General features: G+C 50.0%; 1 protein-coding gene across 3 annotated transcripts in view; it reads right to left on the bottom strand.

Annotated features, from left to right (window-relative positions):
• Nucleotides 1-14,466, bottom strand: part of GPR107 (G protein-coupled receptor 107) — a 76,525-nt gene that overhangs the window by 31,914 nt on the left and 30,145 nt on the right. For all 3 annotated transcript variants that reach the window (XR_014302068.1, XR_014302069.1, XM_082696035.1), the window contains exons 8-13: nucleotides 10,418-10,528; nucleotides 9,963-10,096; nucleotides 5,331-5,406; nucleotides 3,917-3,990; nucleotides 3,392-3,509; nucleotides 1,132-1,262 (exon numbers count right to left, since the gene is read on the bottom strand). Coding sequence is in view for 1 of the 3 variants with exons in the window: in XM_082696035.1 (XP_082552161.1) it covers nucleotides 1,132-1,262; nucleotides 3,392-3,509; nucleotides 3,917-3,990; nucleotides 5,331-5,406; nucleotides 9,963-10,096; nucleotides 10,418-10,528 (644 nt within the window). In the remaining 2 variants the exon portion in view is untranslated. The remainder of the gene's footprint in view (nucleotides 1-1,131; nucleotides 1,263-3,391; nucleotides 3,510-3,916; nucleotides 3,991-5,330; nucleotides 5,407-9,962; nucleotides 10,097-10,417; nucleotides 10,529-14,466) is intronic.

Below are 14,466 nucleotides of genomic sequence, written 5' to 3'. Positions count from 1 at the left end.
CTCGCTCATGCTTCGTGGTCTCTGCCGGAAACCAGCTGCTGCACAGCTACGTGCGCCCGTGTGATGTGTGACAGAATAAGGGTCCAGAGTTAGTCTGATCGGCTGGAATAAGGATGACACTCCACTGGCACCACGTTCTAAATAATCAGAATAACTGGAAGAAGATAAATCCCAGGATCCGGGAAAATAAGAATTTACTTCATGAGGCCACTGCAGCGTGGACCACATCATTTCTAATAGAAAACAGGTAAATATATTTTTAAAAACTTTACTCTGGGGGCACTTGGGTGGTTCAGTTAGTTATGCGTCTGCCTTCGGCTCAGGTCATGATCCCACAGCCCTGGGTTCGAACCCGATATCCGGCTCCTTGCTCAGCCCAAAGCCTGCTTCCCCCTCTCCCTCTGCCTGCTGCTCCCCCTGCCTGTGCTCTCATTCTGTCAAATAAATAAAACCTAAAAAAATAAAAATAAAAATAAAAACTTTATTCAAAAAGAAGTAACCGCTCTCAAACAGCCACGAACTAGTTCACTGTAGCACTGTTGCTAGAACCTTCTCCCTCTACTGCTTCCTACAGAACCAGTAATTCCCTTCACCTGGCATCAGATTTAACAAGGACGTTTTCTCTCATCAACCACGGACAGGGTGCTAATGCCTCTTTACAGAACTGGAGCACAGCGTGTGCACCTCCGGCCTGCCATTCTGGGGATAGCTATGTGGTGATGCGCTGGGCCTCTCTCTAGTTCAGGTTCATGCACTCCCGCACTCTGCGTCTAACCCGGCAAGAAAAGGCGGTTTATGGGATTTCAATTCCCTTCCCTCTAAATCATGCTGCTAGGTTATGCTGCTGTCGAGCTCTCCTTTCCAGACCCTTCTCTATTGTCTCATTTGTGTTCAAAGCCAAGGCGCCAGATCCGCTCCGTTGGAACACACTGCGGAACTGAATGCAGACGCCAACCCCAGGCTCCTGCTGGAGACGGACCCACGTCCGCTGGGGAGCCAGGAAGCTGCATGTGTCCGGCAGATGCCCTGGGTGACTCGGACCAGACTGGGAAAGGCTGAGTCAGCAGCCTGGTCTTGTTCGGCACACAGGCCCCGAGGCGCACCGTGGCCCCCCTCCCTGCGGGGACTCACCACACCACTGGGAAGAGGATCGCTCCACAGCACAGCAGGTCTACCAGAAACAGAGAATCCTTCCACAAGCCATACTCCGTAGTCCCCTCCTCAGTGGACTCTATGATGATGTAGGCCACGTTCGCCAGAACCTACAGGACACGAGAAGTGGCTGAAGCCCTAAAGCAAGGGCAGATCCCCACAAGAGCAGTCCCGGGGGAAGGTGGCCCCTTGGGCCTGCAGGTCCCCAACCACGGTCACAGCATTCTCTCCAGTGCCACGTGCTTTTCAGAGTACTGCGCTCTCCCCTCAGGGAGTGTCTCTGTGTCCTCCTCCTGACCTGTGACTGCCCTGAGCAACAGTTAGGTGGCAGTGAGGCCGTGTGATTTCCAAGGTCGGTCATACAAAGGACACCACCTCTGGACGGCCGGCTCACTGGGGACACATGCCTTTGGAGCCCTGAACCCTCTTGTAAAAGTCTGGCTACCCCGAGCCAGCCACGGTGGAGAGACCAGGCCGGGAAAGAGATTTGGCTGAGGAGCCCCAGCTTTTCCCGGCCCCGGGGACAGAGGTAAGCGAAGACTTCGAGGAAGCCCCAGCCACTGTCGGACCGCAGGAGGCCCCCACGTTGGACCTGCCCAGCGCAGCCCTTCCACAACTTCTGACCCACATAGAATGAGACATAGAATAATGTGGTTATTGTTGCTCTCTGTCACTGCATTTGGGGTGATCTGTGACACAGCACAGATCACCAGGACACTCTGCTTTGCTTTTTGGGCTCCGAGGCCTGAGCAGAGCCGCTCAGGTGCTGAATGGCAGGCACCGCCCCCCCCAGTCAGCCATGATGCCCAGATGCCTCAGGCCCTGCCCCTCGGAGCCAGTCCGAGCCGCCCGACGGTGTTCCCGCAGTGCCAGAAACGTTCTTGGAAGTCTGGGCGCACATCTGTACATCAATCACTTCTCGCTCAGAAGCGTGCACTGGCTCCCCACGACCACAAAGGAGTTTCCGTTTCCAGGCTGATAGTCAAGGCCTTTCCAGACTAGTCCCTGTGCTTTTCGATGCACGACTTCCTTGTATTTGATGGTTTCAATATCCCATTTCCTCGGAGCTGCCTGCCATGGAACCTCGCAGTCAGCCCCCTCGGGGTGTGCCGCGTCGCCTCCCAGTCTGGGTGGGGAAGGAAGGTCTGCCTGGAGGGACAGTAGCTGCTCTGGGGGGACAGGGCGACCGGGAGCAGTGCAACACGGTGGGAGGAGGACGCAGGCCCTCCCTTCGGAGCTGGGAGGCGCTGGCAGGCTGCAGAACTCAGTGTGGCCGGCGCTGCGGCCGCAAGAGCCCGACCGCGGGGACTCGGGACGGCTCCTCAGCATCGCTGCTACTCACCGGCAGCACCACGTGTCCCCGCTACTGATTTTTTGCCTGCCACATTTTTCTCCTTAAACATCGAGTCAAGGCCGGTCTATACCAAGAAGGCTTCTAGATCGCTCACATTTGGGCCATTCCTGGGAAACCTACAGCCACCGGTCTGTACCACTCACTGGGTGTTAACACGAATCCGTCATTAACGGGAAGGTGGCTTTGCTGCGAACACTGCCAGACCGCCCATCACTGGAGCGGGCTAACTTGTGTGCCAGGGGATTGTGGCACACAATCCTCCTTCCTCCCCTTGCCACACCCACACTGGGCTCCCAAACGAGAGCAGACGAGGAGAACAACTTTATCAAACACACGCTCTTTGGCTGAACAGAGCAGTCAGGCATCCCTGCTGGGCCCTCTCTGTTTACTGAGTTCTTTACGCCCAATCTCTGCCTCTCCCAAGGTTCCTCTCCCGAGCAGCTCACAACCAGGCAAGGCAGGCCTTGGCCGAGGGTCCCAAACCAGGAAGGGTTTAATAATAGTTGCCCTGATGTCTACTTAATATCCCACCTTGTGAGAACTCACTGGTGTCATTCACAGTTTTACAATAACTTGTTAATTAAAACACTATACAGCTGAGCTCGGCTAGAGGGCAGCCAGAGGCACGAAGGCAAGCCGTTAGGGGTCCTGACTTTCCAGCAGGTCTCTCCTCAATGTGGGCGTCCATAAGCCGTTCGCCACATGAGTGACAGCAGACAGCTCTCAGGGCCTTGACCGAGGCCTAGGTGTGCCAGAATCCAGAAAGGGAACCCAGCAGTATGAGCCGGGGTTTCTGGGCGAGCCGCCTCCCTCTGGATAGAACCAGAGCTGAGTCCTGTGAAGTGTCAGGACACAACCAGGACGCGCAGGATCAGGGTCCCTTACCTGGAGCGGGATGACGATCATGAAGATCTTTTTGTCTTTATCGGAAAGGATGTGCTTAATGAAAGCCCAGCCCGTGCCGATGAGCGCGATGGTGATGAACAGGAGTGCCCCTTTCAAGCTGCAAAAGAAAAAGTTTCAGACACAGTGGCCTCTTCAGACTCTCCGCAGGTTCCACTGCTCAGCTCCCTCATGACTTCACGGGCTTCTTGGGGGAAGACAAGGGGCCAAATTTAGGAAACGCCTCTTAAGTGAAGCAGCACACAAACGGGTTCGCCACGCCCCCGACCTCCGAGCAGCTAACCCGCCCCATGGACGCAGCCCCCTCCCGAGCCAGCGGGCCCGAGTTCTCAGGTCTGGACAGCCACCCGTGTGCCACACAGCTCCGGCGTGGCAGGAACCCGGACAGGCTGCCACGGGCGGGCAGCAACTATTCATGTGAGGCGGGTTCCTCCCCACCGTGGCCTCCCCAACTTCTGCATGTCGCCTTGTGGGATGAGCACTTCTCGGGTCGCTCTGTGTACTTACAGGTGAGTGATGTAGTACACGACAGCCCAACCCTCGATGGGAAAGCCCTGGGACGAGATGTAGTGGTAGTCGATCTGCAACGGAACGATCGCATTTCAGAGAGGCCCATCTCCCACACGCCTTCACGCACAGGGAAGCAGAGCACGTGCCACCACAGCACCTCACCATGTGGTGGTGGGGGGTCTCCCCTCACCCCAGCCGCTAATACCTCACTTGTCAATTCACAATCCAGCACGTGAAGGCACTACCAAGGTCAGGCAGCACGAGAAACCTGCCACAAGTTTCGACACCACCAGCACACAGGCCAGGTCCCTCTCTTGAGGCAGGAGATTCACGCGGGCAGAGAGCTGCCTGTTATTTTCTTTAAAATCCCCAAGGACCAGGATGCCTGGGGGGCTCAGCCAGTGAAGCATCTGCCTTCAGCTCAGGTCATGATCCCAGGATCCTGGGATCGAATCCCACATGGGGCTCCCACCAGAAAAAAGAAAAAAAAAAAATCCAGGTGGAGTCACGCAGTTTCCCCTGTGCTGTTGTTTTGTCTTTTTGAAAAATATCTGTGCACTTCGAGCTACTTAAAGCCACCAGCATATTTTAATTGAAGAGGCCAGTCTCAGTAGTGCACTCGTGATGCTTCCTGCCACGACTCACAAACGCCAGCACTGATGTCTTTGTGGACCTTTCATCCTGTCACGAACGGCTATCTAGACACTGAAGTGACTCAAGGGCCTTGTCATTCATTACCAACCAAGTTCCAGAAAGATTCTTTTCACTTAGATCCAAATGGGAAATTATCCAAGTAACTGTCATTTCCAGAGACTGTACCGCATACATCACTACGCCTCTGATGCCAACACTCTGAAGGGCAGGACAGCGCGTGTCTGGAGACTGTCACCCTCCCAAGTGCAGCTGGCGGGTGCCACTGGGCAGCTGTGACCTTCCTCCCGCGGGCAGGTACACTTCACTCCGCAGCCAAACCAACTACTCCAAGTGCAAGCACAACTCACACGCCTCCAGATGTAGAGCATCACTGTTCCCTCAAGTAAGTACGCTCACACCAAGCTTCATATCAAATGGGCACATGGGGAAAGAGAAAAATCAAGCCACAGAAACAATGTGGCAGGTGGCACTCTAATCTTGAGGAAAGACAAAACAAACAAAAAGGAACAAAAACAAGGAAGGGTCTAGGAAATCTCTGGCTATCTGCGTGTGTTGGAAGCGGTTTCCGGGCTCAGGTCACTGAGGGTGTCAGGATTTATCCCTGTGACAGCCCCTCCCATACCAAATGCCTCATGAGAGAAGGTCTACCCTCATCTTATATCCCACTGACCTAGCTCCCCTTCCTTCCACTTCGTTTTTTCTGACTGTAGAGACACCGTACCTCATTTCGTAAATGACCCGAAACGTGAATACATACCGCGTGGAACACCAAGGAAAGAGACTTCGTGAAAGGAAGGGCCGCCATCAACCAGTGAATTTTAAATACGTCATTCCTATAAAAATGGAGAGAAAAGAATTAAAGGAATATCCCAGGTGCGCCTGGGTGGCTCAGTCAGTTAAGCATCTGCCTTCGGCGCAGGTCATGATCTCAGGGTTCTGGGATTGAGCCCCGCATCAGCCTCTCTACTCAGCATGGAGTCTGGTTCTCTCTTACTCTCCCTCCATGCTCCTCCCCTCTCTCTCAAATAAATGAATAAAATCTTAAAAAAAAAACCAAAACCAATATTCCATTCCCCCACCCTCCAAAGGATGGCTAAAGCTCCGGGCATCAGATGCATTTATAAGGAGGCACTAAATATTATCTAAGCAAACCACACCCATGAAGCCCTTTGGAGACCTCATTTCTGCCAACAGAAACAGCCCCGACAAAGCCCCAGAGTCCCCTCTCGTGCAGTCTGTGTTGTGACTGGAGTAGTGTTAGGCACTGAAGCCAGACAGGACGAGTTCCAGCTCCTGATAAGATGGGAACCCGTGCAGCTTGCCAGCTTTGTGCCCAGAAACCACCCTGGAAAGGCCCCAGAGTCAAGCATGAGGCGGCGGGATCTACAAAACTGGCAAGAAGCCCCTGGGGAAACAGAAGGTGCCCAAACTTGGCTGTGGGGGCGAGCGGTAGCCCAGAGTGGGACAGGAGGAGCCAGGCGGCATGCAGGACCAAGGCCCGCCAGACACAGCAGGCCAGCAGGGGAAAGTGTCGGCTCGCACCGCCGTGCCTACACAGACACCCGTCCACCTTTGGGCTGCCTCCTCACCCTGGGACTAATGTCCTAGGACACCAGACCATTTGGGAGACAAATGTAAAACTCTTAAAGTACATAAAATTTGCCTTAGAGCCACAGAGGAAACTCACACTCTGAGACATCAAGACGTTCTGCAAAGCCACAGCAGGCAAACATGTGGAACGGGCATAGCATTGGACAAGTGAGCCAACAAAACAGAAAGCTTGACATAGAACAGAGAGCTTGACACATGGAGGCCTGACATAGGAGCGATACGGGGGCAGCAAATAAGGAGGAACGGGGAGGACTATTTAAAAACCGGCGCAGGGAAAATCAGCTCAGAACTGCGTGCGTACATACACACACGGCTGGCTCCCCACTCCACAGTTCCATAGCGGAGCACTCCAGAAGGATTCCAGTGCTAAACAGAATACACACCTTTTGTGACCTTGGAGTAGGGAAAGGCTTCTTCCAAGACCCACGGCCCAAAAGATTATAATTAGAGAGCTCTAACTCCATTAATATTAAAGACTTTCATTCAACAATGAATACCCCAGACAAGTTTAACAGACTGGGAGAAGAAACTGGCAATGTCTAAGACAAAGGACTGATATCCAAAATATCCAAGAAACTCCTGTGAAGCAATAAGAAAATGACAGAAAACCCAACAGAAAAATATGCAAAGCCTAACAACGGTCACAAGAAGGGGAGCCCATGGGGCACCTGGGTGGCTCAGTGGGTTAAGTGTCTGCCTTCAGCTCAGGTCACGATCTCGGGGTCCTGGGATCAATCCCCTCATCAGGCTCTCTGCTCAGCAGGGAGCTTGCTTCCCCCTCTCTCTCTGCCTGCCTCTCTCTCTACTCATGGTTCCTCTCTCTGTCAAATAAATAAATAAAATCTTAAAAAAAGAAGGGTAACCCAAAGGGTCAGCAAGTCCCTAGAAAGATATTTCACATCATTGGTATTTAGGAAAATGAAAAATAAAATGAAGTACCAGTTTATACCCATCAGATTGGCCAAAAATAAGATGTCAGTGTTGGTACACAGGGAGACAAGAGCCCTGCTGCCCCATGGGCAGAAGTATAAACTAGCAGAGGTGACCCGGCAGCATTCAATGAAATTAAGTAAGAATTTACCCCATACCCAGGGCACCTTCTTCTGGGAGTGTACCCCCGAGAGAGCCATAATGGGACAAGGCCAGGGTAGGGGTGGGAGGTCATGGCCACACTGTTTGGGGGAGCGAGGGTATGGAGGCCGAGCCTCACTAAAGGGAGGGATAAGTAGAATGTGGGGATACACACTATGGAGTAGCTACAAGTTAATGAATTAGACGGACACACGGCAATGTAATTAGGTCTTAAGAAAGATACTACTGCATGAAAAATGAAAACAGTATCTGTAGATAGTATGGTTTATAGAAGTTAAAAACACAGGCACTATCAATAAACACGAGCTATTTATAAGAATACGCGCATGCCCAACACCACCTATTACCTGCGTGTGAGCAGCTGCGAGAAGCACGAGCGAGGGGTGGGAAATGAAGGGGAAATGAAGAAGAGGGGCCCTGCGCGATGATAAGGCGGGCGTGTCACCAACTGACGCAACTCCCTTTCCGGGCTGGTTTCCTCCCTGGTACTTTCCTGTCTGGGGCCTACCTACTTGAAGGTCAACAAGGAAGTCAAGGCCAGAGGAGTCTGTCCCTCCCGAACCGCACCGAGAACCCTGGGTACCCAGAGTGCAGAAGCGCACACTGCCGCGCCCGGCGCTCGCTCCCGCGCCCCGGCACCCTCGGTGGCAGCCCTGGCACCCTCGGTGGCAGCCCTGGCTGAGACATCAGCCACAGGGCAGTGATGTGTGGGGGAACACACGCTCCACAGCCACAGCAGCTTGGCATGAATACAGGTTCTACACTGGCCACCTTAACCCTTCTAAGCCTCGCCAACCTCTCCTGAAAATGGGGCAGCTGGATGATGAGCAGAAACTACCGGCATCAGGGGCCTGATGGGGCAAGGAGCGGGCACCGAAAAGCGATCGGCCGTCTTCCCCTTCCCATGCTCAGGGGCCCAGGGCAGCACCCAGAGAGCCGAGAGGAGCTACTTAATGGGCGGCAAGTAGATGTGGGCGCCGCTCACAGCTGTGGCAGGTGTCGCCAGCCGTGTCTCTCTTTTCCCCTCTCAAGACCTCCAGAAGGCGAGGCAAAGATCTCGCAGCTCCTTCCAGCAGTAAGGGACTGTGAGCCTCTGAAATGCACGAAGCCTTGGAGTCACATCCTTTACGTGACTCAAATTTCCAACCCGACAGCACGGCCTGTAAGTCTTCTGGAAACACACAGGACGGGGCGAAAGGCTTACATTACACACCCTGGTTGTGTCTACCGCCCTTCAGCAAGAAGCTAACACGTGCTGCACAAAGTAGGTCGGCATCATTTAACCACGGAGTTAAAACTTCCCACAATTTTACATAAGTGAACCAGTGATAGTGACTGTCATATCACTAAATACACGGAACGAAAATACCGCTGAACACCTGCCTGGTCAACTGTCTTTTACGTACCTCCGATCTGCATAGCACCCTGATCTGCAAAGGCCTCCAGAACACAGTATTTCAGGGACAATCACGTAACACACCTCAGGCTCCAAGACCCTTAGAGGAAAGTGGGGCAATGACCCTGTCCCAGTTTTGTGGCTCGGGGAGTGAAGGGAGTCACGCAGGTGGGAGGTGTCCATGTTTACACTTGAAATTGGGCCTTGGGCTCCCACTTCTTACTTTTCTAATAAAGGCAGAAGCAAAACTTTATTTAAAAACCTTTTTATAGCCTGAATTGGTAAGATTCTTTTTTTCTTATTAAAGGCTGCCTGATTGCCTAGTCCAACCATGACCGTACAGGGTTCTTCACAAGTAAACAAGTAGCTCTTCCCATCTGGTGAGCGGAACGAATCTTATGCCAAGTAAGAACCAGCGCTGTCCCAGCCAGAGCTCCCCACTCCAGCTGGGCGCGTCCTCCACACGATAGTCAGGCCACCAGGGACTAGAGAGGTCTCAATTTCTGCCCAACACTCCACAGAAAGAACGATCTGGGTGCCTATTTTATGAATTTAAATTAATCCACATTATGATCCCATAGTCCCACACCATCATTTAACTTAGTTTATGGGCCTTATAACAAGTACTTCACACTATTCTCTAACTGAAAATTAGTATTTTATTATGTTTCCTGGTTGGAAGGAGACAGATTTGAACACTCAGGACCCCGTGCCCCGCCACCGCACACGCAGGTGCTCCCTTTAAGAACTGAGTATAGGCAAGTAAAGCCTTCAGGTTTCAGAAGAAAGGCCAAGAGCCAGGCAGGTGGGCTTGGAGTGAGTTCCCTCTAGTAACAAGCTTCTGGAAGCCAACACTTCTCCCCCGTCAGGCTCTGAGCAGACACAGCACCGAGCAGCAATGCCCTGCTCTCGGCAGGCAGCGGGCCACTGTCGCTAACCTCTTCTCCTGAACAAACAGCCCCCGAATGGGATCAATGAGCTCACTGAGTCCTGGACCCTAACACCGTCACCATGGAAACACTTGCTTATACGTTTTGTTTTGTCTGTCTATTATTAAAATATTTGGATCTGCGTTTTAAACAAAGCAAGGGGAAGTAAACAAACACCAGGGCGTGCAAAGGCTCCTGACACGGCAAGGCTCGCACAGTCTCCCTGTTACAGGGAAGACGCCCGTGGAAGAGGACAAGGTTGCCAGGGCCAATCCCTCTGAGGCTAAGAAGCCAGCAGAAGGTGAATTATGCACCTCTGAACACACTCTACGCCGGAGGGCTCGAGGAAGTCACAACTCACCTTCTTTTTCGAAGGATGTGAATCCAGATGGTCCCAGAAAGGAAAAAGAAAAAGGCCATAGATATGTATAATTTAGGGAGGGGGATCTCTCCTGCGGAGAGGTAGCTGTCAGGGTTCTTCTCTGTGATCTCAATCTGAAACAGACACGAAATTAATGTTTACTTTTCAGGAACAGATCATCCCATAGTCTGCAATTTGTCACCAAAGCTGCTTCACTTGGCTAAGGAAGCACCAGCAGGTAACAACCACATTCCTAACGCACAGGTTCAAGTGTAAAAACATCCCACGTTGCTTTGTATTTTTTTGTGAATCCTCTGCAGAGATGGGATTCTGGCCACATTTTTCTCCTACTCTGTTTAAGTGCTGTTAAAACCTACTCTTACAATGAAATTATGTGTCTCACATTTTACAGGGCTGACAAAGTCCACATGGAACACCTTCCGTACAGTACTCACATCAAGACTGAAGGAAAACTTGTCGCCAGACCGCACTTCGTTCCCAGAGCATTTATGGAAATAAAGACTGTAGAGGCCTTCTTGGTCATTGGTGCTGATGTTAAAGAAAAACTGAAAGTGAAGAAGACAAAAATTGAAGAGTACCCAAGTCCTCAGCTAAATGCTTAAATCTTAGAGATTATGAATGTTATGGACAGAAAAAAAATACAGATTTCTTAATTTCTTATCAGATTCTCCCAGAGCAGAAACGAATGTTTTTGGGGCACGTGGGTGGCTCAGTCAGTTATGCACCTGCCTCTGGCTCAGGTCAGGATCCTGGAGTCCTGGGATCAAGCCCTGTATTGGGTTCTCTGGTCAGCGGGGCGCCTGCTTCTCCCTCTCCCATGCCTCTCCCCTCCCCCTGCTCATGCTGGCTCACTCGCTGTCTCTATTAAATAAGTAAAATCTTAAAAAAAAAAAATCCAAAGTAAAATAAACAGATGTTTTCTCGTTCTGTGATTCCATCTCAATATTTTGTTATAATAATTTTCAAGGTAAAAAAAAAATAATAATTTTCAAGGTAGCAGGAAAAGGGATCAGACCGCTCAGGGAACACCTCCATACCCACCACTGAGGTTCTACAACCTCATTTTGACCCAGAATCCCCTACCCGCTGTGGCTCCTGCTGAGGACTGCAGAGATAACCTACGAAGCAGGTATGTTATTCCCAAGTCAACATACTCTTTTGCTCTTTAGGTAAAAAATACTCCTGGAAAAAAGGAGGCTCCTCTGCTACTTGAAAAGGTAAAGGACAAATATTCCCTCATTAAAACTGACTCCTGTGATTTCAGGCAAGAGAGAGGCTACGTTTTCTACATGGGCACATTTTCTCATTTCTCACATGTTTCATGGGTACAAATGAAGTTTAATGTAAGTCCAGACATTTTATATATAAGACCACAGAATACGACTCCTTGGTCAACTCTATGGAGCATTTTGGTAGAAGCCTAAAATGGGCTGCTTACATACATGATAAACTGTAAAGAGAAGCCAAACTGTAAAGAGAAGCCAGGAACTGATGGGAATGATGCTTTTCTTAACAGCTGGGTAGGGATGTGAGGGTCACACAGGGTCTCTGGGGTGCTGTCACTATTCTATTTTTGGTCTCCATGATGGTTACAAAGTTATTATTTATAATCATTTGTACTTGACATAAATACTATGTGCTCCTCTGCAAGCATACTACAGCACCCAGTTAAAACGGACAGGGAAGGGGCGCCTGGGTGGCTCAGTCAGTCAAGCCTCTGCCTTCGGCTCAGGTCGTGATCCCAGGGTCCTGGGATGGAGCCCGCATCGGGCTCTATGCTCAGCAGGGAGCCTGCTTCCTTTTCTCTCTCTCTCTGCCGCCTCTCTGCCTACTTGTGATCTCTGTCAAATGAATAAATAAAATCTTAAAAAAAAAAAGGGTACGGAAGAAAGGGACATTTGACAAGTAAACAGAAATAAAATACCAAGAATATTCAAGGTGAAATTATTACTTTGTTAAATTATGTCCTGAACTCAGCAATGTAGACCTAAGAGCATGTGTTTTAGTCCACACAGGGGGGAGCCAGAATACGCTTCTAAACATAGTAACTTTTAGTTCCAAAAATAAGAATCATATGAAGTTTCTAAGAAATAGCTATTTTTTAAAAGGTCTGCATAATCTTCATGGTTGATCAGAGTAGGTACCTGACCTTAAAAAAAAAAAAAAAATCAAACAAAAGTTTATGTTTTAGAGTGGGAATAAGAGCTAACAGCCCCTTTCCTGCTTTAGGAAGATAAAATATCATCTCTGCTCTGTGGATAGAGCAGAAAAGCTCACAATGACTTCCTTGTCCAAAATCAGGATACTGAGTAGCAGAACAGCAAGCTGTCACCTACAAACTTCATTACAAGGAGAAGGGAAGCCAGGGAAGAGGCAGACTGTCCGTACACTGCCTGTTTCCTGTGGCCTGAGAAGCCTGTGAACTGGTTATCTCAATGTCCTTAATCACGACACTCCCCCTAACACAAAGCTTTAGTCACTGACAAGTATGTATATCCTATCATGCTTTCCTTGGTGATTTTTTTTTTTAAAGGCTACAAGAAATTTCAAAAAAATTACCTTATTAAGAACTTTTTTTTTTTTAAATATTTTATTTATTTATTTGTCAGAGAGAGAGCGAGCGAGAGCGAGCATAGGCAGACAGAGTGGAAGGCAGAGTCAGAGGGAGAAGCAGGCTCCCTGCGGAGCAAGGAGCCCGATGTGGGACTCGATCCCAGGACGCTGGGATCATGACCGGAGCCGAAGGCAGCTGCTTAACCAACTGAGCCACCCAGGCGTCCCACCTTATTAAGAACTTTTTATAAAAAAAAGATTTTATTTCTTTATTTGACAGACAGAGATCACAAGTAGGCAGAGAGTCAGGAAGAGAAGCAGGCTCCCTGCTGAGCAGAGAGCCTGATGCGGGGCTCGAACCCAGGACCCTGGGATCATGACCTGAGCTGAAGGCAGAGGCTTTAACCCACTGAGCCACCCAGGCGCCCCCACTTCATTTTTTAAATTTTATTTATTTATTTGAGAGCAAGAGCACAAGCAAGGGGAGTGGCAGACAGAGGAAGAGGGAGAAGCAGACTCCCCGCCGGGCAGGGGGAGCCAGATGTAGGACTCGATCCCAGGACCCTAGATCATGACCTGAGCCAAAGGCAGTCACCCAACCAACTGGGCCACCTACACGCCCTTAATAAGCACTTCAAAGTGAGAGAAAGAAAAGAGAAAAAAGTACCTTTTGTATTTTCTTAAGGAGGCAGTAAAAAAGTGATTAAACACAAGGATGGGCCTTGGAGTCAGAGAAACCTGGGTCTGAATCCCCGTCTTGGGCAAGTTACTTAACCTCTCTGAGCCTCAGATCCCTCATCTGTAAAAGGGAGTAATAAGAGTGCCTCCTCCAGAGAGCTGCTGGGAGGATGAACAGAGATAATGACTGTGTGTAAGCGCGCCACACCCACTCCAAGGGCCCCATTATTACTAATGGATGGACTATTATTACAGGCCAGGCCCAAGACTAGGGATTTCGTTTGCATGAGAAAGAAAACAAATTTTAAAAACCCTCTCCCTTATGGCCACCCTCTAAAGGGAGCCACAGAAAATAAGCATAATAAATGAGTACATAGCAGTGTTGGAAAGAAGTGTCAAGGGGAAACCAGCAGGAGGAGGGGAGGGAAAGAAGCTGCATTTAAAACAGGATGAACGGAGGCAGCTTTGCTGAGATTATGACATTTGAGCAAAGGCCTGAAAGAGGAAGATATTAATCACTGGCTTCTGAGGGACAAGCATTCCTGCCTGCGGGTACAGTCAGGGCAGAGCCTGAGGCCTGATCATTTCTAGGAGCAGCGAGGTGGCCTCTGTGGCTGGATCGGAAACAGGAGCCAAGGTCGAAGAGGAGACTGCAGCCAGCAGACTATATGGCCTTGCAGACCAGGAAGGGCTGGAGCTTTTGCTCTGAGGCAGGTGGGAAGCATCCACAGGCTCTCAATGAGCTATTAATTCCTATGGTCACTAAATTTAAAGACCGTGTAAAAACTGTTAGGCAAAATAATGTATGCTGAAAGAGATCAGAACAGGGGATGCAGGGATGGAGGACACTGAGGGGGTGAAAACATAGAGACTCGTGGTAGAGAGTGGGAGGCACAGATGCATGCATTTGTTGGAACTGATCGAACGACATACTTAAGACCTGTGCATTTCACTCTAAGCAAATTATACCTTAATTAATGAAAACTGGTTAGAAATGGGGCAGTGATTCTTACAAATTAACGTTAAATGGTTATTTGTACAGTGCTTCTAAAGCACTTTTATGTTAAAAAAAAATACTTATAATAACCCAATGAGATAGGTGCCATCACTATTCACTCTTAGATGATTATAGACAAGATCCAGGAGTTAAGAGAGCTAAGGTCATCAGCCAGTAAGTGGGTGCTGAGACCCTATCCAATGTCCTACCCCAACCACAGGCTGTGGCTGTGGTATGAAGAACGGGCCAGGTGGG

Source organism: Mustela nivalis (genome assembly GCF_964662115.1).
Source record: "Mustela nivalis genome assembly, chromosome: 13".
NCBI classification, from domain to species: Eukaryota; Metazoa; Chordata; class Mammalia; order Carnivora; family Mustelidae; genus Mustela; species Mustela nivalis.
The sequence above is the reverse complement of the archived record's forward strand: the minus strand, read 5'-3'. Positions and strand labels throughout refer to the sequence as shown.